This window comes from Malus domestica, chromosome 02 (genome assembly GCF_042453785.1).
Source record: "Malus domestica chromosome 02, GDT2T_hap1".
Classification (NCBI taxonomy): Eukaryota; Viridiplantae; Streptophyta; class Magnoliopsida; order Rosales; family Rosaceae; genus Malus; species Malus domestica.
In genome coordinates this window covers 14,394,878-14,418,948 of record NC_091662.1, presented here as the reverse complement: position 1 = coordinate 14,418,948, position 24,071 = coordinate 14,394,878, and the positions used below count along the sequence as shown (strand labels likewise).

Below are 24,071 nucleotides of genomic sequence, written 5' to 3'. Positions count from 1 at the left end.
TCTCTCTCTCTCTCTCTCTCTCTCTCTCTCTTTTTAAAGAAGCTTTAATTTCATCTTAAGAGCAAGTCCACCCATGGACATTGCTCGGGGGACAGGGGAGAGGAAAGGGCCCGAGGCCCTGTGAACTAGCTCCAGCCATGAAGAGCCCGAGCTGTTGAGAAGGCCTGAGCTCCAGGCCTGTCAACTCTTCACAGCCCGAGAGCTCGAGTGGGTGTGACGCCAGCACTGGCGTCAGCCTGGTGTCTGCTCCTTTTTTTATTTTTTTCTGTCAGGCGCGTGCACCCCACTCGCACGTGGGGGCACGTCACCAGACAACTTTTCAAAATTTTCAGCGCCTTTTGCAAAAGTCAATGTTACCGTTGGGAAGCCACGTGGCTTCCCACGGTGCGTTCGATCCCAACAGCTCTTTAATACGAGCCTTCCGATTTCTAACGGTAATATAAAAAAAGATTTAATATCAACCGTTCGATCTGAGATCAACGGTTGATGTTAATCTGCTTTATAAATTAAAAAAAAATAGTTTTAAAATTTAGAAAAGTTACCGTTGTGACACGTGGCACAATCTGGAGTGTTGGAATTCAATTTTTTTTAAATACAACGGCAGAGATTAATTATTTGAATAAAAAAATTTTAAAAATTGTAAAAAATCTGAAAAAATATTTGAATTTTTTTTAAAAAAAAAATGTTTATACTTTTCTATAAATATCTTCTCATTATCATCTACTTTACACCACAATTTCATATTTTCTCAACTACTTTCAATCACATTCCTATCTTTCTCTCAAAGTTTCAATCCAATTTTTTTCAACAAAATGACTACTGATGTAGGTACGAATTGGACGCTTCTTGAAGATGTTGCATTGTGTACTAGCTGGGTTAAAGTTACTCATAGTTCGCGTACGGGTAATGAGGTGCAATTGCGAGAAATGTGAAGTCTTATTCATACCAATTATCTTGAAAAAATGGATGGGAGTAGAACCAAAGAATCGATGTCTAGTCGTTGGAAATTACTTAGCCATTCGTTTAGTATTTGGAGAGACGCCTTGGCACAAGCTAGTAGTAATCTTCGAAGTGGGGAAAATTACACGGATTAGGTAACAATATATTATTTATTTGTTTGTACTATACCCAAATTTACATTGTAATTATTTGTTTGTATTATTTATTTGTTACATACTTTGATTATAATTTTTTGTTTGTATTATTTATTTGTTAGATACTTTGATTATAATTTTTTGTTTGTATTATTTATTTGTTTCCTACTTTAATTATAATTATTTGTTTGTATTATTTATTTGTTACCTACTTTAATTATATTTATTTGTTTGTATTATTTATTTGTTACCTACTTTGATTATAATTATTTCTTCTCCCCCATTGTGTAGCTAATTCAAGCACAAGCTTGGTATGGTGCCAAAACCAAAAGCAAAAATAAATCATTCAACCGGTGGGAATGTTGGAATATTGTCAAAGATTGTCCTAAATTCAGAGTTATGACTGTCGGTCCAGAAGTTGTTATGAACAGCACCTCGCTATACTCTACACCTGATAATGGCTCGCATGAAGATGATGCAGAAGAAGTGCCCGAAACGCCCATCCCTGAACAAGCGTCGGGTTTGACCCGTTATCCAATTAGGCCTCAAGGTAAGAAGGCTTCAAAGAGAAAAGGAAGTGCTTCCAAGCATGATTATGCAAAGTACATGGAAGAACTTACTCGCCATAGTGAATTGACTTTGGCGCGGGAAATGGCGAAATTTGAGGCTGATAAGGCTAGAGATGAGGCAAAAGCTGCAACTGTTGAGAGAGAATTTGAAGCTAATCAGAGAGAAAGAGAGCTACTTAGGCAAGAAAGGGAACTGGTTAGAGAAGAAAGAATAGCTCAACGAGATCGTGAGATTATGAACACGCCTTTAGAAGGGAAGTCTCCAAATTCTAAATATTTTTGGAAGTCGGAGAAAGAGGATGTGGTGCGTAGGAGGCGTGCAAGAGAAGCGAGAGCAAGAGGAGATGGTCCTAGCACAACAAGAGAAGATCATCCTAGCACCACAAATTGGTTAAGTGATGATGATTAGAGTACTTTTTGTAATCAGAGCCCATAGTTTTCCAATCACCTTGGGTTGTAATTTATTATTTATTGAATTGAGTATTTTATGTTGTTTCAAATTTATTGAATTTAGTACTTTATTTAAAGTGAGAATAAATTTATTTAATATGGTAATATATTTATACTATAAGAGAATCTTTATTCAAATGACATAAACACACCAAATAAAATTACATAAACAAACCAAATAATAAAAACCTCACTAAATGAACTAAAATAAAACACACCAAATAAAATTACATAAACACACACCAAATAAAATTACATAAACACACCAAATAATAAAAACCTCACTAAATGAACTAAAATAAAACACACCAAATAAAATTACATAAACACACCAAATAATAAAAAACACACTAAATGAACTTAATTATCTTCAGCTTGTTTCAATGCCCACTGGTGCTCTATCAAGTCATTTTGCCAAGCATTGTGCATGTCTGGCCTTTGAAATGTAGTATATCGTTGAATGACCCTTTCATTGTAACGTCCATCCCTTTCTAATGGCTCATGTTGCACGGGCTCATCAGTGGCGTCATGAGCACAATATATACGTGTTCTTGAATTGTTCATCGTGCTTGGCTCATATTCATCAACGGCTTCATAATCGTACTCATCTTCCACAATCATGTTGTGAAGAATGATGCACGTCATCATGATGGATCGAAGCGACTCTATATCAAACAATCTGGCAGCACCCATGACGATCGCCCAGCGAGCTTGGAGGATACCAAAACAACGCTCCACATCCTTCCTGCACCCCTCTTGACATCTTGCAAAGTGTTTTTCCTTTGCACTTCGCGGACGTGGCATTGTTTTGACAAATGTTGACCACCTTGGGTAAATGCCGTCAGCTAAGTAGTATGGCCCGTCTTACATACGTCTGTTGACCTCATACGTGACTTTTGGTGCCTTTCCTTGTAGGACATCATTGAACACTGGGGATTGGGCAAGGACGTTGAGGTCATTTTGATCTCTCGGAACCCCGAAAAAGGCGTGCCAAATCCATGTATCAAAAAATGTCACCTCCTCCAAAATGATACTTTTTGCTCATTTTCTATCTCCATAAGCGCCTTGCCATGCACTTGGACAGTTTTTCCACATCCCATGCATACAATCAATGCTCCCAATCATCCTAGGAAAACCTCGCATCGCGGCCTTCTTCAGAAGCCTTTCCAAGTCAATGTGAGTAGGTTTCCGGAGGTACTATGCGGTGTAGATAGATTCGATTACTCCGCAAAACCTCATCAGGGACTCAAGAATGGTTGATTTCCCCATCATCGCTATCTCATCTACTTGGTCTGCAGATGCTCCATACCCAAGCATTCGCAGCGCAACAGTAATTTTTTGCTTGGGAAAGAGACCCATAACACCACAAGCATCCTTCTTTTGCACAAAGTAAGAATCATGGTTGCAAACAGCAATCATGATTTTGTTGAACAAATGTCGTTCCATTCTAAAACGACGTTTGAAGTACGTATCAAGAAATGCACTATTATGGACAAAATAATCGTCCAACAGCTCCTCACCTCGTTGTTGTCTGCTTCTATCAAGGTTTTTGGAACGGGTGGGCCTGCATATCTGAGCTACAGCTTGGATGACTCGATGGGAATGTGAGTCTCTGGCCATTCTTGCTTCGTCATCTCTCCTTCTCCGATCCTCATCCTCTTTCTTCTCATTTTGGGTTATATGGAGATTGAACATTCATTCAGATTGGTTAAACAATTATTCCTCTTCTTGATCGATATCCCACATCATGCTTGAAAAAGAAGACATTATACGTAGAAACTATGAATAATGATACAGATTTTGATTTGGTGAAGAAGGAATCAGAAACTATGAATAATGATAGAGATATTGAGAAAATTGGTGTGAGATTTAAAAGGATGGATGATGGATTATATGGAGGATTCTGAAATGATTAGGTTGTAGATCACGTGGCATGTCGTCATTTGTTAAAAATCTGATCGAAATCTATCATAAAAGATTCTGAAAATATAACGACACGTGGCACGACGGCATTGGATAAAAATCTTATCGAAATCCATCACCAATAATTATCTTTTTGGATAATGACATGTGGCGCAACGAGAACGATTTAAAATATGATCGAAATCTTTCCTCAAAGATTCTGAAAAGATAACGACACGTGGCACGATGACATTGAATAAAAATCTTATCGAAATCTATGACCAATAATAGTCGTTTTGGGTAAATGACACGTGGCCCAACGAGAACGATTTAAAATATCTTATCCGAAATTACAAATAAATTTATTTAGTATTATTTTGTAAAAAAAAAATTAATAATATTTTATTGCCTATTGTCAGGGCTATTCAAGTGCAAGGGTGGAGATGCAAAAGGCAGTTACTGTTCATTATGGCAGTTATTGTTCACATGGTGGATTGAATAGTGGATTGCCTAGGGGGATGGCTCTAAGGGTGGAGTTGCTCTAATGGATGATGGTGGGCACCAATTAATCTATGTCTGGCTCGGATAAGCTATAAACCAACCAAAAATTAGGTAGAAATATAACCACCCATATATAGGCTTAAGCCTAAACCACGCAAAAAGAAAAACAGGACCACATTTTGTTTCGGGGTGCAGATCTTCTTTTCTGCTCTTAATGTTTCTGCACTCTTGTTTCTTCTTCTCTCATATTTCTTTCTTCTTTCTTCTTTCCTGAAGCTTTTCCTCTTCCACTTCTTCTTTCTGTTTGTTTTTGTCTCTTCCTTATTATTTTGTACTCTTATTTTTCTTGTTCCTAAATTCTGATATAGGAATGTAGGAATTAGAGGTTGTGTTTAAATATGATGTCTAATCTACGAATTTCAAATATTTACGGATTTACATATATTCCCAACCATTCTGACTGCGAGGAAAAGCCCAATACATGAGATCTTACATAGATACTAATGTCTTCTTCCATTTTGGTGGCTATGAATTTGAACAATTCGGCAAATGTAGTCATCTGTTTTCAAATCCTGAATTCGTGCATGATGGACTAGTAATTCTTTTGAAAATTAAATTTGTTAGCATATTCTATAGTTTGTTTGGGGTTGCATTGCTTTTGTATTATATATGAAGCGTGTTGATGTACAAAATCGGAGGTCTTGGAACAACGTAAATCCGACCATGAATCTGCAGAAATATAAATAACACAAGATGTATCGTGATTCACCCCAAGGTTTGGACTACGTCCACACTGATTATTGTATTTATCTGAGATGTGAGGGAGAGAACCTCTGAATATAAAAGGGGATGTGAGAGGGGTGAGAGAGCCTAGGAATTGGCCTCTCCTAATTGTGAGGGTGAGGGGTCCTTTTATAGAATAAGGACTCCTCACTTATTACATATTTGCCATTTCCTTTACCACATAATTACATTTAAGTCCCTCGAGTATTTATACGAGGTCTAAATACGAGACCCTAAATATGGTATAAACAAAGCGTTTTTTTAACCTTGTTATAAACAAATAGAAAAGTTTAGGTCCCTTTGGACACATACGATACAGAGAAGACTTGTAATTTATGTAACAATCTTTTCACAAGAAGCATAAATTAAAAGTAGTTCTTAAAGCATTTTAGACAAAATTCATTGATCTCTGTCGAACAAATTACATGTAGTTTCTCTTAAGAGGTTTTTATATATTTGGATTTTTATTCTTTATTATCGAAGCTCTTTCAATATTAAATACAAATGTTACTTAGATTAAGAGGTATTTAGTATTGCTTTATGTTATTTAAAAAGAAATTTTGCATCAATGTTGAGATTACTTTTGTTTTCTATTTTGAGATAAAGAATTTTAAAATTTTCCATAACCATGATATTTTTATTAATTTAATTTTTATTATAAGATGAAAATTCGACTTGGACACAAATAAACGTAAAATAAGAAAGATATTAAGCCGATTAAAACTGGACTACCGAAACCTGGCCCAGCCCAATCCATCAACTCCAAAATGTCAGTTGACCCTACAATTAGGCGCGTAATAAATAAAATTTCTGGCCCAATTAGTATCAAAACACCCAAAAACCCATCAAATTTCTTCCCAAATTTGATTTGCATTGCACTCAAAGGCCTTCTCAGAGCTTCTGGGCGAAGAAAGATCAAATTCCTCCAGAGGACACTTTCTTCGACCTTCATACCTCACGCGTCGCTCAATGGTATGCATCTCAATGCAATTTCCAGCTCAAATTTTCAATCTTTCAACATCTTTAGCTCATTGTTTGGTTGATCTTATTTGGGAAAACTGCATACTTTTAACGATTTAATTTGATCGATTGATGGAGTTTGAAAAATATGGATCTGGGTTTTTGAATTTGATGAATTTTGGATGGTGGGTAGGGTTTTGATTGACTTGGTTTTGTCTGAATTTGGTAATGGGTTGATAGGCAAGCCTTTACAGAGGGCCATCTAGGAAGGAGAAACCCAGAGGGCGACATCACGGGTTAACTCAACAAAAGAGGCAAGAGATTAAGGAGGCATTCGAGTTATTCGACACCGATGGCTCGGGTACTGCAAATTTAGTATTTTGATTAAGATTTTTTTGAAGGGTTTGATGTTGTTGGCTTATATTGTCTGTATAAGAATGTTTGATTAAATTCGTAGTTTTTTATTTTGACCATGTTGTATTGTTTAGGCACTATTGATGCCAAGGAGCTGAATGTTGCCATGAGGTATGAGTTCTTAACTCGTGCTTTGTGATTAGCCTGTCATGTAAATGTCTACAGCTGATAATGTGTTTTTTCGGTGACAGGGCTCTCGGTTTTGAGATGACCGAAGAGGTAACGTAACTAGTTATCCTCGTTTTTTCAGGGTCTGTTTTTGAGTGTGATGAAGAGTGAGAGAGCCATACCTATGATATTGTAATGCATGAGTACAGTTTTCCAATAACTATATTGTGTATGCTTTATCTCTAAATTCGCTCTTCTTGGGTCCAAATAAAACCTGGTAGTGAGGCTGAGTAATATTTTCATCCGTTGGTTTCCTTACTCTAAAATCCTTGGGGAGGGGGGCTAGTGAACAAACTCATTATTTAGATTTCTTGAGAATCGTAGTAGTTCTCTTTCTACTTGGTATTCTATGTTTGGTGTGTTGAATGAACATGTTGTTTCTCTGCAGCAAATTCATCAAATGATTGCAGATGTTGACAAGGATGGCAGTGGTGCTATCGACTTTGATGAGTTTGCTCACATGATGACCGCCAAAATTGGAGAACGGGACACAAAGGAGGAGCTCATGAAAGCATTCCAGCTCATTGACCTAGATCGCAATGTATTGTTTTGCTTATTAAACGTTAAATTTGTTTCAGTTTGGAGTGGTTCAACTTCAAATACTTGTTTTGTTTCAATCTGTCAATACCTAATTCCATTCTTTCCGCATTTGAATTCAGGGAAAGATATCTGCAGCAGACATTAAGAGCATTGCAAAGGATCTGGGTGAGAACTTCACTGACAGCGAGATCCAAGAGATGATTGAGGAAGCAGACCGAGATCGTACGTGCTTAAATATATAATCCTTCCGTCCTTCCTTTGATACCCTCAACTTTTACTTCTACGTGCTTTGAAATCATTGAGCATAATTTTGCTAATTCCAGAGCTTATGACTTGAAATGTACAGGTGATGGAGAAGTTAATGCTGATGAGTTTATCAGGATGATGAAGAGAACAGCATACGGGTATTAGAACCCGAAAGGTTTTAGCCTTGTGCGTGATATCGAGATCCTGATCCCGTGCAGAATTACTGTGTGATGTATTTATAACTTTAAACAAAAGCCTTCGTTTCACTTTGACATTGTTTTGTAGAAATCTTGGATATAACTATGCCTAGTGTTGTAGCGTGGTGGTGGTACGTCGGTAAAATTTTAAATATTTGTTCACGAAAAATGCAATGATGATTGATGGTATTACTACTATTATTTTGGTTACGATGGAAGGGATCGAAATTTTGACCTCACCGTAATCGTAACTCATTTCCCCTTTCTTACTCGCCACTTGCGCTAACCTCGAGTCTCAAATTTAACGAGGAAGAGAATAGTGTTGCATGACATTTTTGAAGCGTGAATAACAGTTTCCTAACCTTTACATTATAAAATGTTCGGAGACCCTTTCCATTTGAAAATTGTCGAATTGTTCTGGGGCTCATGTTATATCTCGTTTCTGTGATCAGAACAAAAACTTTAGTCGGTTCAAACAAAGACGTGCCTTTGCATATGTGGGTTGAGCCAATTGAGCGAGAGAAGGCACCTCATGTACATGTCTTCTTGCATCCGAGTCCGAATACTTTTCTCAATATATTAAAGGAGGGTAACCCAGATGATCAAATAGAAACCTCAACGGCTAGCTTTGGCTCCAATCTCAGAACTTTAATGGAGTAATGAGTTCCTTCCTCCGGCACTCCAATACCCTGTCTTCTTCCCCGTTGATTCTCTCTCTTGTCAGACACAAACATTCTTCAATCAATTCGAGAACACCCCACTTCCTCCGTCTGCTAAACCTCTGCAAAACCTGCGAGGGCTTGAGGCCTCTCACCTCCCTTCTCATCGTACAAGGACTTGTTAAGGATGTTTTTCTGGTGGAGCAATTCGTCAGGTCCTGTTTTCATCTGGGTTCTTCACATTTAGCTCTCTCTCTATTCCAGCAAATCCAAAGGCCAAGTCTTGGCCTGCAGAACCTCGTAATCCGGTACCTTAGCAATCACGGCTTATACCATGAGCTCTTGTATGTCTACCTCCATTCCGGGGCTTCCGGTTGCCCTTCTGATGACTTTACGTTTCCATTCGTCATCAAGGCGTGCGCGGCGCTGGCTGTGATTAGGACTGGGAAAGAGGTTCATGGAGTCGTGATAAGAACTGGGTTCGAGCAAAACCTTGTTATACAGACTGCATTGGTTGATTTCTATGCGAAAACCGGTTGTATGGGGATGGCACGTCAAGTGATTGATAGAATTCCTCAACCAGATTTGGTTGCTTGGAATGCACTCATTGCTGGTTATTCGTCGAACGGATTGAATTGGGAAGCGTTTGATGTTTTCGGGGAGATTCTCGTTATGAATTTGAAGCCGAATTTGAGCACTCTGGCCACTGTTATTCCTGTTTGCACTCGCTTGGGGTGTATGCATACCGGTAAGTCCCTACATTGCTTTGCTCTCAAATCTGGTTACCTGTCGAATAATTTTTTGGTTCCTGCTTTGATTTCAATGTATGCCGGGGATGAGGATTTGTGTGGTGCTAGAAACTTGTTTGATTCTGTACCGGAAAAGAATGCTGTTGTTTGGAATGCTATGATTTCTGCATACACACAAATGCAGAAGGCCATCTCAGCTTTTGAGATGTTCCGTTGTATGCTTCGGGTTGACTTGCAGCCTAATTTCGTCACTTTCGTGTCCGTTATTCCCTCATGTGAGAATTCCAGTAGCCTTTCTTTCGGCGAGTCCCTTCATGCTTGTGTTATTAAACATGGATCAGAAAATCAACTGCCAATCCTAACAGCCCTTGTATCAATGTATGCCAAGCTTGGAGACACTGATTCATCCCAGTATCTTTTCGAGCCAATGCCCAGTAAAAACCTTCTTTTGTGGAACTCAATGATTTCTGGGTACGTGTACAACGGGCTATGGAATTTAAGTCTCGGTGTATTTCGTGAAATGCAATTTTCAGGGTTTGTTCCAGATGCAGTCTCCATCGTTAGTGTTCTTTCTGCTTGCTCCAAACTTGAGGCGGATTTAGTGGGGAAGTCTGTGCATGCATTTAGTATTAGGAAGGGTTTCCTCTCAAATCTCAATCTGTCAAATGCCCTGTTGGCATTTTACTCTGATTGTCATCGCCTCTCCTATTCAATTACTTTGCTGCGTGAAATGCCTACAAAAAATTCCATAACATGGAACACGTTAATATCCGGTTGTGTGCACCACTGCAAGATGGAAAAGGCGGTTGCCTTTTACCACCAGATGCAGAAAGAGGGCTTCCAGTTGGACCTAGTCACCCTGATAAGCATACTCCCTAGTCTCGGTGAGAAGGAAAGCTTAGGGCAAGGAATGGCTATTCATGGTTACGCTATAAAAAAAGGGTTCTCTTCTGACATTTCTATGGGAAATTCACTTATTAGCATGTATTGCAACTGTGGAGACCTTGATGCCGGGACGTTACTTTTCAAAGTCATGCCAACAAGGAGTGTGGTGTCTTGGAATGCTCTGATGACTGGCTTCCGAAACCACAATTTACAGAATGAGGTTTGGGTCTTGTTTGGTGAAATGATAAAGGATGATGAGAGACCAAATTACGTAACTTTGCTAAATTTATTGCCAGCATGCCGCACACAATTACAGGGTAAGTCTATCCATGCTGTCACCTTCAGAACCGGAATTGTAGAAGAAACCCCTCTCCATACATCACTTATGTTCATGTATGCTAGATTTGAGAACATTAACTCTTGCCTGTTACAGTTCCAAACGGGAAACATGAAGGATATTTCGCTGTGGAATGCGTTTTTGTCTGTGCAGATACAAACTAAAAATAGTGAAATTGCAGTTTCATTTTTCCGTGGATTGCTTCGGATGGGATTGGAACCCGACAATGTGACAGTTCTGAGTTTAGTTTCTGCTTGTGTTCAACTCAATAGCCTCAATCTTGCAGATTCTGTAACGGCGTACATAATACGAAAAGGCTTTGACAAAGATCTGGTTATCAGCAATGCCCTAATCAATATGCTTGCAAGATGCGGAAACATATTGAGTGCAAGGAAGCTGTTTGAAGGGCTGGTTGAAAAGGATTCCGTGTCGTGGAATGTGATGATTAATGGATACGGTCTGCACGGGGACGGTGAAGGTGCCCTAGATCTTTTCTTGCAGATGAAGCTTTCAGGAGTAAAACCTAATGGGATTACATATTCAAGTATTCTATCAGCCTGCAGCCATTGCGGCTTGGTCGAGCAAGGCCGGTTGGTATTCAACTCTATGGCGGAACGTGGGATATCACCCGAAATCGAGCATTATGCCTGCATGGTGGATCTTTTCGGAAGAACAGGTAACCTGACTGAGGCTTATGGCATTGTTAGGGCACTGCCCTTTAAACCTTCAACAAGTATGCTTGAATCTTTGTTGGGGGCCTGTAGAATCCATGAGGACGTTGAACTTGGCGAAAGAATTGGTAGGATGCTTTCGGAATCGGACCCGGAAAACTCGAGATCGCATGTGATGCTTTACAATGTGTATGCAGCAGCTGGGAGGTGGGGAGATGCTGAAAGAGTGAGGTCTGAGATGGAAGAAAGACATCTGAGAAAAGTACCTGGATTTAGTCTTGTCATGGGAATTGGATTCAATGATAAGGAAGTGTATTGATGCGTTCACTTAGTAGTACTAAAACAAGGAAAGCAAAAAGAAAGCATCTCTCTTTAGTGTACCCAAATGAAAAATTATCTACTTTCACTTTCAACGTACCTTAAAATTCAAGAGTTTTCCATTTCAATCTAAACATTACGTACCAAACAAGTGTTTAGAGTGTCTTGCGTTTGTATAACATAAAGATTGAACTCCTGTCTTCTTCACACTTCTAATTATCAAAAAACACTACTCATGTCTACCTCACCTTCCAGTTGTGGTCGCTCTTTCCCTTTAACGAGATGAGTCTACATAGTTATTGTCGTTCTTTCACGCTAAGGAGATTCTTTGTAAATTATGTGGCCTATGGCTCAAAACTCATCTTTGAGAGGCAATTTTATTTTTATTTATTTTTATTTTTTATACGTGAGTTATCCCATCATTCATTAATGATAGAATAATCTCCTTCCCCCATGCAGCCTAATTACAACATGATGCGGCCTCGTATTTTAGCTCTCGGGTTTGAGAAGCAGCTATTATTCAAAGTCGAGGCGATAATTTTTGCGTTATTTGTAATTTGTGCACACCGCAACGAAACTATGAGAAAGAAACTCGAGATCTAATAGTGCTTCATTTTCAATAAATTAAGATCATCAGACGTTGGCACGGTCTTTGCCTAATGCATTTACGTATTCATGCAATAACGGAACCTTGAGTACGAGAAATTTTTCATTATGATCGGAACATGAATGATACATCACGTGTTTTTATAGAAATTGTAAGAAATTTTATTTTTTAAGTTATTAATTTTTTAATACATATATCATACTATTTGTATAATAAGACATGATATACCGTCCATGTACTGTTCTACTAAAAAATCTCTGGTTGAGTAGCACGGTGACACGGTGACAGCCTTCATTTCATATTTTTGCCAAAGGTTTCTCCTCGAAGTTTTTCTCTTCTTTTTAGACGAATGTATCCTTCGAAAGTTCGAATTATCATCGGTAAGGAGGACGGAGGAAAACTCCAAAAACTAATTTTGTTTCCTTTCAGGCCACGTGGCAAGCTCTCACTGAACCCAAGGCTGAAGCTCGTAGGAGAAAAGCTGCGCTGTCGACCTCTCGTGGCGCCACGCCAACGAACTCACGTGGCAGTGTAAAGTCGAGCTGGACAACCAGTGGGCACCCACCTCCCCATCGGAATGGTGAAAGACCTCCCCGAAACTAATATCTAATCGTGTGCACGGGTGACCGACACGTGGATCCCGACACCCTCTCTCCTCTCTCTTGGATCCGCCTATAAGACCGTCTCTCTCTCCCCGTTGTCCTCCTCATTTTCTCGCAAGGAACTGAAAACTTCTCTCGATTTTCGGTGTATTTTTCCGAAACTATCCCTGGAGCGAAGACTGATTGGACCAAAATGCCCTCCCGTATGAGTCGGATACAGCAGGAGCAGGAGCACTGCATCATGGTCGCCGCCCTCAAGCACGTAATCTCCGGTGGAAGCAGCAGCGGGCCTACCCCTGAGCACCCGCAGCCAATGACTGCCGTCTACAATGCCACGTGTACGCAATTGGCAGCGGGCCAACCGGCACAACAGGAGAAGGACATGCTGGCCGTCTTACTAGACGGGGACACGTGTCGCCTGTGCGGGATACCCGGGTGTCTCGGGTGCAACTACTTCCCGCCAACGTTGCCGAATCGAACCAAGAAGCCGCAGCTGAGTTTAGGAACCGGGTTTGCCGGGATGAATGTGGCGACTACGAGGAAGAGCAAGAACAAGTACAGGGGCGTGAGGCAGAGGCCGTGGGGGAAATGGGCCGCTGAGATTCGCGACCCACGGCGGGCGGCCAGGGTGTGGCTCGGGACGTTCGAGACGGCGGAGGAAGCGGCCAGGGCTTACGACAAGGCCGCCGTCGAGTTCCGCGGGAACAGGGCAAAGCTCAATTTCCCATTGAACCCGGACGGCAACATTGTCACTGAGTAACAACAGTTCTAGTAGTGGAACGGGTGCTAATGCCGGTACCAATCCAGGATTCGATAATAAGCAAAAAGCAAAAGAAAATTAGCAAAATGGGGGTCATGGAGGAGGAGGAGGAAGCTTGATCAGGTCAAAGTCAACCTGGCGACGCAACCAGAGAATATGGAATTGGCGGCGGCGGGGCAATGGCAGAAAGCGGCGTTGGTCATGAAGATGCGGGACAAGGACTTCCTCCAAGATGGTGACCTATTGGCGTATATATGGCAGCCCACAAACTAGTGTTTGTGCCTTTTTTGCTGGGCGCGACAGTTTTGAAGAAGTTTTTTGATGCGTTATGAACATAGCTTATTACACTACGTGTCATAATATAATTGATTAAAAATTTTATTTTTAAGATCATTTTCGCACTATAAGGAAAATTCACTCACAAGTATTGGTGTCAAAACCACTTGAAATTTTGAACTTTTTTGTACTGTCGTACATGAAATTTTGATGCCTTCGAAATTTTCAATAAAAAAAAAAGTGTCAACATAATGGTCAAAGTTCGAATGGTACGCCAATATGTTACTGTACGGCGTTCCTCGTACTGAACCACTAGCAATGCGGTCACAAGTTTGAACCAAGACAAGAACTTGATTGTAACCGAAATCATACCCTACCACACTCCCGCATTATTCTACAACACTCATCACGTGATAATTAAGCCTGTGTGTGACAATCACCGTTTAAACGACACTTCTCCATCTTTGTTTTTCACGTTAAACTCATTCCCAAGGGCGAAAATATAAACAACGCCTACTCCAAACTCAACCGCAGTTATCACAATTTAAATTACATACAAATACAGATCAAGTGAGGTCAAAAAGAAGGGGGAAACAAGCATCCCTCGACTGCCACATTTACCATTTACCAGAAATTGCAAAAAGAATGTTACCTGGATTATGACGGTATTTGTTTTTTAGTACATCAAATTCTTCAATAAATTGACAGTTCGGTTTGCAGCCAACAAAGATTTCAAACATCGAAACCCGATCGACGGACCACAGATGAAAATAATATCACAAAGTTCCCTTGTCAACAAGAACCAGTACTTCAATATCATCCCCTTTTTCTCCCTAATGGAGCACCAGGCAGGTCCATAGTTTCCTATCATATCACCTGCTGCCCGTTTCTGCAAACCTTCGTCGGGAAAACCAGCATACCCTATCACCTATATATCTCTCAACAAAATCTCAATCTCAATCTCAATGCTAGACACTGCACCTACCGGTGCAATAGCAGCTGCGAAAAAAACAACCAAAAATCTTTTATTCCTGAACAACCGCTTCAACGTGCATTCTTTTTCTCGAACCCAACAGGCGGCAGCTCATTTTATGTGGCTCCTCATGACGCTGTTGAACTCCCAATTGAGGTCTGTTTAGCCACGTATATTTGCTTCATCTTAGTACCTGGAAAGTTTTTCTCCGCACCCAGAGACTGATTCCTTCCTTGGTAACCCATTCGTCGGTGGGACCATTCGCCCCCAGAGCTATTTTTCTGCGAAGCATTACCTCTCTGATGGTAAGACGAATGGCCATAGTGCTGGTTTGGGATATTACTCTTGTGCATAGAAGACTGAGAGTTGGTGTTACTAGCGTTATGTCCACTAGCACTCGTACCAAGATTCTGATCAACATCAGTCTTGGCATTATCTACCGTGCTACTCACAGATGAGCTCTTAGTGACAACATTCTGTGTTGAAGCCCCAGTGCTGCTGGAGCTTGTAGGGTCTGCTAAACCCAGTTCATCTGGAAATCGGGTGGAAGTGGCTTCAGTAACCACAGGAAAATTACAACTGCTATCAAAGGATGTAGAAGTCCGGGACTCAGGGAACATGTTGGCCGGCAACGTTTGGTCAGAAGGACCACGGCTAAATTTAGAAGGAAGTATAACGTCTGTCTGTTGCTGCATTGGCATCGATAGAGGAACAGACTGAAGAGATGATGCAGGAACATGGGGCCACCGTGCTTGAGCTGACATATCAGGAGAAGGCTGGGGACAACAATTTTTACAAACTCGTTAGTTGTTATTCCAGAAAAAAAAAGAGTATGGTAACTATTCGCCACCAAATAGGAATACATTAAAATTTTAACATATTTATCATCCTGCACCCGCTATAGATTCATGTATCCTTAACAAATTCTGAAAGGAACCAAATCTACTACTCAAAGCATTCCACTTCCCACTCTCTTCAGAGAGAACTATTCCCCAAAGCGCACTATGTTGCAAAACCTAAAACTACTAAGCAGAAGGGGATATATTAGGTCAACAGGCTGAAATATTACCTGGAAAGGAGAAACATCGAACATGGCCAAAGGTGAAGCCATGGGAAGGAGCGGTGACCCAGGGGCCAAATGCTGGATCGGAGCAGGCATATTGGTAGGGTTGCGCTGTGCAGAAACCATATTTATATTGTTCATCTCCCCCATGGTGGAAGATGCAGGGTTGTGCTTCCAATCAGGCTGCTTTCCTGATGGGATATAAGCAGTACCCATGAAACTCAAGCCAACTTGTCCAAATTGTCCAACAGGTGCAAAATGGTTATAAACAACCATGTGTGGAGGGCCTTGAACACCTGGTATACCTCCCGCTGGACCGATAAAAGGACCAGTAAAACCTGCAGGAGGGCCATAGAATGAATCTACTCCGGAATGGCATTGCTGCCACGTCCCAAGTGGTGCTGAAACTGGCGCACTAGTCTTTTGGGATTGTGCTTGGGTGGTAGATGCAGATTCGTCATGCGGTCCAAAAGCAAAAACAGGACCCCCCATCATGGGATTCATCTCATAAAAGGGAAAATGGGAAGGTGGGCCAGCAGGAAAATGTGGAAGCATTGGGCCTGAAGAATTTGGAGGTCTTGGTAAGGGTGGCCACATCGAAATTGGCGTGGTCTCAACAGATAGATCTGCTGGTAGTGAAACACTAAGGGCCTCTTCAGCCCTTGATTGACTGGCAAATTGTCGATCACCAGCTCCACCTACGAAAGATTAAAAACTCTAATATTAGAAGAATCATCAAAAGAAAAGGCAACACTCACTGCTAAAACAAAAAATCCATTCACCTGCTGTTATCCCGTCTATATCAGCACCTTGAACATTATTGGGAAGGGCGGCCAAAACAAAATTGGTTATAAAGAAATTATTCTGACCTGGTAAATGTGGCATTAATGAGATTGCTGGGGTCTCCACAGATAGATCTGCTGGAAGGGAAACACTTGGAGACTGTTTAGTCCTTGATTGACTGGCTAATTTCTTATCACCGGCTCCAGCTACCAGAGATTAAAAATCATTCTAATAAGATAATAAACATTATAGGAGAATAGGAAAGTTCGCCACTACACCAAAAAAAAAACAAAAGTATTCACCTGCTGTTATCCCATCAACATCAGCAGATCCAAAAGTCTTGGTATCTGCAACCGAACCAGAGCAAGCAACCAAACCATTCCCAGCAATTTCGTCACTGCTGATGGCTGCAACAGCAACAGCTGAAGCAGCTGCTTCAGCTTCTGATTCACAATCTTCCAAATAAACACAAGACTCAGCAGTGTGTTTCTCTTTCTCAAAGAGAAGGCCACAATCATTTTCAGCAGCAGAAAGATTGTGGGAGAGTTGCATGTCTGACCGAGATGGCCCTGGTGGACCAATTCCATGTGAAATAGAGCGGCTGCTAGGAGGAAGTATTGTTGGAGACGTGACTGCACCTGAATATAGGAAAATAAAATCATCAGAAAAATGACAAATGCAACTTTTAGCAAACTCTCGAGGTTTTTAGCATGCTCACCAAATTGGATTTTCTCGCCAGCAAGCAGAGAATTTATTGGATTTGCAGCAGAAGAAAATGGGTTATCCTTTGTCAACAGTGATGAAGATGGCATGCTGGATTCACAAACTGAGCTAGTAATTTTTCCAACAGAACCATGAGACACAAATTGCCCAGGCTTCATAGCCTCATCAAGTTGGGTCTGTGTCAATGACATAACCTGCTGGATGAAGTCAATCAGTTAGGCAGCATACAGAGGAAGAGAAGAGGGGGGGGGGGGGGGGGGGGGGGGGGGGTTTGGAAGAAAGAATTATGTCGTATTATGTTGCTTCATCAGTACAATCAAGCGTATATACGCTTGCGTGTCAAAAAAGGTGCAATAATGGAACACATGAGGTAAATTAAACCATAAGTAGAACGAGAATAGTGAAGTTTCACAACCAGAACAAACAAAAATATGCTTGGGTGCAAATAAAAGCACCCAATATGAGTCATGAAAACAAATGGTGAAGAAACAAAGAATAAAACAGTAACCTTACCAAATCTATTCAGAACCAAAATGAAAAACCTATGATAAACAAAAGGCCAAGATCTAGAACATAATTGGTTTGCACACCTGTTGATTGATCCGTGAATTACCCCATGAGCCCAAAGATGCTTGAACATTCTCCAGGACCTTACTTTTGTCGTCAACAATTGAGCCGCGCCCAAGATTTTTCACACTACCTGATACTACGGGAAGGGAGCTTGTGTTCAGTGACCTGTTGATAAAAAGATGATTAGGAATCTATGTATTAAGTTACTGGCTTTAAATGGTTTTTCAAAACGAACAAATACCCGATTGTGTGGGATCTAATATCAGCTTGGGGATCACTTTTAACGGCAGGAGTGCCAATTGGAGCCAACAGTTGAGACACCACATTAGTGTTAAAACCAGCTGATACTTCCATATTCAATCCACGTCCCTCCGAGGCAACGAAATCAGAGTGACTGCAGTTTCCTTCTCCATTTGCCAGTGCATAATTTTTACCTGAGTTAGCAGAGGCACTACTACTTTTTGAAGTAGAGCGAGGTTTTCTTGGAACCTGATAACATGAATACATAAAAGCAATTAAGCAATACTATTTAAATCAATGCAAGGCAAAATACAAAATGAAACTACAAGCATTCCAACCTTTGAAGCCCGAGACTTTGCCTTGATTTCCTTTTCTCTCTGTTCCCGCCGATCATTCAGCATTTGCCTCTTTGACCTCACTTCAATGAAATCGTCTTCATCACTAGGAGCCTCTATGCCAGGTTGCTCAAAGACACGCACAAAACCACTTTGCAGGGGAGCATAAACATCTTCTTCAGAATGAATATTTCTTTTAAGATTTCCCTCTCCAGATTGCGGGACATTCTGACTCTTTGTCGAAGCATCTTTTCCAGCTCCCCTTTCAGCCCTGCTCCCAGAATCTATTTCTTGTGAATTACGTGGACCTGGGCTCACACCCTCTGAATCGAACATCAGTTGTGATGGTTTATTTGACAAGACTACTCTCCTAGGCCCACTTCTTACAGAAGGCCCAAAACCCCTACCAGAGACGTATTTCTCGTCCAGTCCAACATGGTTGGAAGATACAGACCCTGTAGATTGCCTCTTATCAGCACTTACTCGAACTCGAAACTCAGTTCGCTGCATATTGCGTCGAGGTCTCCTGTGAAACCCACTAGATTCTAAATGAGAAGGCTCAGCAACTGGAAATGATCGTGAGCCAGAATTTTTAACTGTAACCACATACTTTCTTCCTCTGCCACCAGATGTTGGGCCATGATTCCTTGGCCCACTAAAATCTTTGTCTTTAATAACTGATTGAGATGGCTCTGCTCCAGTTTGAGCCTGACCTTGAGATTCCCGAGTACCAAAAAAACCACCGAAGTTTTTCCCAACCGAATTATTGTGTCTCTGGTCTTCCGCCTGAAAAACGGACTCAGACCTTGAGCTGCTATCACCAACATGGGTTACAGCAGGTCCCCGCTGCACCATGACAGAGGTTTCAGCAGTTTCTCCGGCGGGCATTGAATTTATCTTTTCTGATACATTATCTTGTGATGCATCCAAGTGCCTCCAAGTTACTCCAGGTTGATCATTCACCAAACTCAACATAGCATCATTTTTCATATTTTGAGAAATTCCTTGACCAGTTTGAATAGGCAGAGGACCTCCTGGGCTCTGATTCAAAGAAAACCCGGTCGGAAGATTGGGCTGAACAAAAGACATTGACTGAGGACCCATAGGCAGTACTCCCTGGGAAATAGGAGAGGTATACCTTAGCTGACCAAACTGGAAGAGCGGCTGTGACGGGTGCAAGTGAGCGAGAGACGGACCAACCTGAGGATGCAGAGGAAGAGGCATCTGTATAGAACCAATTTGTATAGCTGGGACTGGAGATGGTATCAGAGATGGACCAGAAAACAGCCCAAACTGAAGCTTAACAGGTCCCTCTGTCTGATTAGGAACAGAAGATAATGTAGGCATGACAGCCTGACTGGACAACAAATGGGAGGTAAAGCTAACTGAAGATGTAACTGGAAGCTGAGAAGATGGCCCAGAACTACTAGAAGCATCCACATGTTCCACGCGTTCAGTTGCAGGTGACATATGAGAGACATTACTAGGCTGAATAACTAAATTCTGCATTGCCTTCTCAGTTTCTTGGAACATTCTGGAAGAACTACCTACATTCACTTGGGAGGACCCATCCATAGGTTGAAGGGTCGGTTCATCAGTACAAATTCCATCAAATGGCCCCAGTCCTTCAACAGTTCCAGATGCAACCTTAGGCACCACAAATGTACCTTCTTCATTCCTTGAACTTCTCTCAAACTCATCATTTGGCATTCCAACTTCAACACCTTCATTGAAGCCTAGGACCAAATTGTCCATGTCAGGGGATCCTTTCTCCTCTAAATGCACATCATCGAACTCCTGGGTGAGATCAATATTTTCATCATCTACTTCATGCACTTCATCTTCCTCCCCGTATCCATCTTCATCTTCATCATATTCTTCTTGCTCCTGAAGATGCCCATTGTTCTCAACAGCCCATTCTTCATCATCACCGGTTGAGATAGAACTAGACGCATTCATCACATTCTCTTGTCCAGGATTGGTAGGTAATACAAGAGGTTCATTCTCTTGCCCAGACAAGGGAACCTCTTTGCCATCTCCTGGAGCAGATAACACTGAAGAATCTCTAGACTCATCCAAGTCATCATGAGAAAGATGAGTTGGAGAACTAGGGGGGCTAGACACAGAAAGAGATGATTGCGAGTCACACCTCGGGGTGGTGTTACTGTCCAGTTTCTGCTTCTCACTCCCCATGTTTTCTTGTTTGACATTAATTATTTCAGGTTGTCCAATATTCTCAGGACGATTAGTATCATACCCTGTCTGCACAGTAGGTTCACTTCTAGCTGCATGATCGTACTGGGTCTCATTGTCTAGAAAAGCTGAGGGGCCAGGACGGTTAATGTCACCCCTGTAGGAGGTTTTGTGCATGGAAGCCAGTGATGGCGGTGGAAGAACACGAGGCTGCCTCATGGAATACCGCGACCTATTAAAGGAATAAGGCCCATCTGCATCAGAATTTGGATATGATTGTTCAGGGTAAGGAGAATAAGGATTGCCATGGACACGTCCCTGCCCCCATCCAGCATCACTAAACTTTTCAACAAGTTTATCATGGAATTCAGACTCAATCTCCATGTTTCTGCTATAATGATCCCCATCGCCAGAAAGGTTCCACCTCTGCCCCCTTAAATGAGTGATATCATCTATGAGAGGTTCAGAAATCCCCCCTTTGTCGTAAGTGCTAGAAGACATGAATCCACTACCTCCATAGAACTCTTCCCTTAAAGGAGCTCTCCCACCAACAGATGAATCTCGCCTGGGACTATGATGGCCATTATCCAGGTGTTGTAGAAGTAAACTTGAGCTGCTCCCATTCTCATACACATCTCTTCTCCATGAATTAACGGGTTTTCCCCTGTCCACAAAAGGAGAACTATCTCTAGAATAATGAGACCTAGAACCCATCTCAAAGGACCTGTTCAAACTTGAATCAGAAGATGCAGAGGCTGTGATCCTCTCCACCATTCTTTCACCATCCTCCCAGTCACCCATGTCTGCTGCCCTGGAGGCATCTTTTTCTTTCTCCATCCTAGACATTTTCTCATCTGCATCAGCCAAAGAATTACCACCAGTCTTTCCTGTTTCAGCCTTCCTCTTGGCAATCCTTTCCTCCAATTCTAAAAGCTTCTGCTTAGCAGCATGCTTCCTCCTTTCTTCCTCCAAAAACAACCTCCGTTTCTCCTCTTCCCTGGCTAATCTCTGCTCTTCGGCTCTTCGCATGGCATCAAGTTGTTCTTGTTCTGCTCTCCACGCTGATTCCCTAGCTTCTTCTTCCATCCTTCTCTGCCTTTCTTCTTGCTCCCTAGCCATCCGTGTTCTCTCCTCTTCTTCTCTTCGAGCTAGCTCCACAGCTCTTTCTTGTTCCTCGATGATCTGCTGTCGCTCCTGTTCTTGCATTTTCTGAACTCTCTCAAGTTCAGCCTCAAAAGATTCCCTAACAGGGTCATGAAAATCAGTTTGTTTAATCACATCTTTCTTCTTCTTAACCACTCCAAAAAGACCGGCAGAGAAGGGTTCCCGGCTGTCAAAACCAGTACCTCCAAAGTCTTTCATGAAAGGATCATCTACATAAGGTTTTTCACTCTTCGAGAATGGGCGCTTATCCCTACCAAAATTGAGCAGTGGATCATTGACAGGAAGCCCTTTACCACCTACAGAGTATGAGAGTTTGGATGCTGAGCTACTCTGTAAAGCATCACCCCTGTATCTATTTTGTTGTTCACTGCCATACCGGTCACATTTATTCCATTCAGGCCCTCTGCTTGTATATGAGTCTGTAGAATTGTTCCAAGGCTGTCTCCCTCCTTGTCTATATCCATCCCTCCTTACAAAATTATCTTCTTGAACAGATGTCAGACTATACTTATTATCCTTGCTTGTTTCTCTGTTTAAACTCGATGGCCTTGCACCAAAACCACTCCTGTCATTTCCAACTTGACCACTATTTCCATCTTTCAGAAATGTGGTATTTCTCCATGAGTTCCCTTCCCTTCCTTCTCTACTAGGTGTTCTTACATCTCTGCCGTATGGGTCCACCTTAGGGACTTCGCTGGAAGAAACCTTTCCAGCTTCACTGTCACGCGGACCCCACCTCTCCGTAGGGTTATGAACTGGCTTGTGTGGTAGAACACTTATTCTGGGCATATCAAAATCTCTATCCCAATAAGCTTCAGTTTTTGAGTACCCGTGATCTCTGCCCCGATCTGTAAAACCTTGACTTGTATCACGCTCATCATCCGCCCAATCTGATCTTGGGTTCAACCGTACTAGTGGCAATGGACCTGGAAAATACTCATCCTGCTTCCTTACTTGCTCTGATGCTCGATCACCACCCAAACCCTTACTTTCACTGCCATTCTCATTCTGTCCACCATGACGAGAAGTCTGCAATTGAGGCCGCATGTCAACAAGAAAACTAGAATGACTACTATCGCTCTGCTCATTCAACAATTCATCACGGACAGCTTGCCTCTGTTTCTGATTCAAACCGTCCTTTGACTTTTGTGAAGGCCCTGACGAAGAAGGTAAAGCAGCCTGCAAAGAAGGGAAATCCTCGCCCCTCAAGAGCAGTGCTTTCTCAGCCGATTGATATGCAGGAGTAGGGAGAGATCCCACTGAGCCAGGCCGAGCTGAAGGTGGCATATATACACTGCTCCCCACACTGTTCCCCCTACTCACCCCATCAACACCATGCAAAGTCTGGTCATTTGCATCATCAGCTCCTCCATGATCCCCACCCCCTTCTTTCTCTTGCAAAGCAACGGCAGTAGGCTTCGTCCACCCCACACCAGATGAAGTAGGCCTCGCCCCACTACCTGCAGCCCCTCCGCCTGCAGGACCACCACCTGAGCCCAACGAATCAAATCTCTCGTGCTCTTTGCGCAACGAAGGCAGATTCAAGGGGGGTGGAACAGAAAGCTTCGACCCAGCAGCTTTGTTCGCACTGCGAGGCCTGGAAAGGACCACCATTCCTCCGCTGCCATGACTACCGGGCCTCCCCCTGTTCGTCCCATAAGCGCTATGATGCGGTGGATGGTGATGATGGTGAGAAGGCTGCCCATAGGATTTGTTCAGATTCACTGACACAAACTTGGCACCGACTCCGGGATTAGCCATCTCAGGCGTCCGACCCACACTACGATCAAATTAGCGGGCTCTGATTTCTGCCAACGCATCAAAAACCCTAACCCTAGCTTTCTTCTCCCGCCCGCCCAAATATCGAAAATCAGAGATTGCTCCCCCTCCGCGGATCTCACAGAAAAGGATTAATTAATCACAAAACCAAACCCTAGAGCCTCTCCCTAACCCTGCCCAATCAAAACATCAATCATCACATAATTGCTCCTTTAATAAACCTAATTAACTCGTAATGCTTGTAAACAACACCAAATTCAAGTGCGATTATTGTTCGATTAGGGTTTCGCAGTGACGGAATTTAAGGAGATCAAAAGGAAAGAGGAAGGGAGAGTAGGATAAGGAGCTTACCTCTGGGAGCGCAAGATAGAGAACGGCGGGGTTAACGTGCGCCGCGGAGAAAACACGAGTGCGAAAGCGTAAGATAGAAGAAGCCCTACTGTCACCGGAAAGAGAAAAAGAAGGAGAGGGAAGAGAGATTAAAAAAAAATCGAAAAATTAGCTAGAAGCACGAGAGGAGAGGAAAATAAGGAATGGTTTTTTTTTTTGTCTTCTTGTTT

General features: G+C 42.0%; 6 protein-coding genes across 7 annotated transcripts; 3 read left to right on the top strand and 3 right to left on the bottom strand.

Moving 5' to 3' along the window:
• Positions 1 to 2,473: 2,473 nt before the first annotated feature.
• On the bottom strand, positions 2,474 to 2,917 carry LOC139191219 (uncharacterized). Its single transcript, XM_070811793.1, has one exon. It carries the CDS (start codon positions 2,915 to 2,917, stop codon positions 2,474 to 2,476), a length of 444 nt encoding a protein of 147 aa, XP_070667894.1.
• Positions 2,918 to 3,310: 393 nt separating this feature from the next.
• Positions 3,311 to 3,733, bottom strand: LOC139191214 (uncharacterized). The gene has a single exon (XM_070811789.1). The coding sequence runs from the start codon at positions 3,731 to 3,733 to the stop codon at positions 3,311 to 3,313; it is 423 nt and encodes a 140-aa protein (XP_070667890.1).
• A 970-nt stretch (positions 3,734 to 4,703) lies between these two features.
• Positions 4,704 to 8,022, top strand: LOC103403014 (probable calcium-binding protein CML20). Its single transcript, XM_008341813.4, has 7 exons — positions 4,704 to 6,271; positions 6,500 to 6,620; positions 6,748 to 6,784; positions 6,865 to 6,892; positions 7,230 to 7,382; positions 7,501 to 7,603; positions 7,728 to 8,022. The coding sequence occupies exons 1-7, from the start codon at positions 6,269 to 6,271 to the stop codon at positions 7,790 to 7,792; spliced, it is 510 nt and encodes a 169-aa protein (XP_008340035.1). The 5' UTR covers positions 4,704 to 6,268; the 3' UTR covers positions 7,793 to 8,022.
• A 313-nt stretch (positions 8,023 to 8,335) lies between these two features.
• On the top strand, positions 8,336 to 11,577 carry LOC103403003 (pentatricopeptide repeat-containing protein At2g04860-like). The gene is made up of 2 exons (XM_070815851.1): positions 8,336 to 11,130; positions 11,219 to 11,577. The coding sequence occupies exons 1-2, from the start codon at positions 8,484 to 8,486 to the stop codon at positions 11,299 to 11,301; spliced, it is 2,730 nt and encodes a 909-aa protein (XP_070671952.1). The 5' UTR covers positions 8,336 to 8,483; the 3' UTR covers positions 11,302 to 11,577.
• Positions 11,578 to 12,725: 1,148 nt separating this feature from the next.
• Positions 12,726 to 13,800, top strand: LOC103402995 (ethylene-responsive transcription factor ERF109). The gene has a single exon (XM_008341790.4). The coding sequence runs from the start codon at positions 12,846 to 12,848 to the stop codon at positions 13,410 to 13,412; it is 567 nt and encodes a 188-aa protein (XP_008340012.1). The 5' UTR covers positions 12,726 to 12,845; the 3' UTR covers positions 13,413 to 13,800.
• A 522-nt stretch (positions 13,801 to 14,322) lies between these two features.
• LOC103402979 (uncharacterized) lies at positions 14,323 to 24,071 on the bottom strand. Of its 2 annotated transcripts, none has more exons than XM_029091908.2 (9): positions 23,863 to 24,071; positions 18,379 to 23,684; positions 18,042 to 18,289; positions 17,821 to 17,965; positions 17,226 to 17,427; positions 16,810 to 17,145; positions 16,594 to 16,713; positions 15,731 to 16,422; positions 14,323 to 15,437 (listed from the first exon to the last, which is right to left on the bottom strand). In XM_029091908.2, exons 2-9 carry the CDS (start codon positions 23,491 to 23,493, stop codon positions 14,790 to 14,792), a joined length of 7,506 nt encoding a protein of 2,501 aa, XP_028947741.2. In that variant the 5' UTR covers positions 23,494 to 23,684; positions 23,863 to 24,071; the 3' UTR covers positions 14,323 to 14,789. The 2 variants fall into 2 exon arrangements, with proteins under 2 accessions (XP_028947741.2, XP_070671950.1); XM_070815849.1 differs by having other exon boundaries at positions 17,226 to 17,424; positions 23,863 to 24,052.

What these genes read in the sequence shown, in the direction of transcription:
- LOC139191219 (XM_070811793.1), bottom strand. Translation starts at nt 2,917, where the DNA reads ATGCCACGTCCGCGAAGTGCAAAGGAAAAACACTTTGCAAGATGTCAA.
- LOC139191214 (XM_070811789.1), bottom strand. Translation starts at nt 3,733, where the DNA reads ATGGCCAGAGACTCACATTCCCATCGAGTCATCCAAGCTGTAGCTCAG.
- LOC103403014 (XM_008341813.4), top strand. An exon ending in GAGCTGAATGTTGCCATGAG is followed by an intron (nt 6,785 to 6,864) that starts GTATGAGTTCTT and finishes TTTCGGTGACAG; the next exon opens with GGCTCTCGGTTTTGAGATGA. An exon ending in GTTTTGAGATGACCGAAGAG is followed by an intron (nt 6,893 to 7,229) that starts GTAACGTAACTA and finishes GTTTCTCTGCAG; the next exon opens with CAAATTCATCAAATGATTGC.
- LOC103403003 (XM_070815851.1), top strand. Translation starts at nt 8,484, where the DNA reads ATGAGTTCCTTCCTCCGGCACTCCAATACCCTGTCTTCTTCCCCGTTG. An exon ending in GGATCTTTTCGGAAGAACAG is followed by an intron (nt 11,131 to 11,218) that starts GTAACCTGACTG and finishes GGGGGCCTGTAG; the next exon opens with AATCCATGAGGACGTTGAAC.
- LOC103402995 (XM_008341790.4), top strand. Translation starts at nt 12,846, where the DNA reads ATGCCCTCCCGTATGAGTCGGATACAGCAGGAGCAGGAGCACTGCATC.
- LOC103402979 (XM_029091908.2), bottom strand. Translation starts at nt 23,493, where the DNA reads ATGGCTAATCCCGGAGTCGGTGCCAAGTTTGTGTCAGTGAATCTGAAC. An exon ending in TGGCGAGAAAATCCAATTTG is followed by an intron (nt 17,146 to 17,225) that starts GTGAGCATGCTA and finishes TCCTATATTCAG; the next exon opens with GTGCAGTCACGTCTCCAACA. An exon ending in TGTTGATGGGATAACAGCAG is followed by an intron (nt 16,714 to 16,809) that starts GTGAATACTTTT and finishes AATCTCTGGTAG; the next exon opens with CTGGAGCCGGTGATAAGAAA.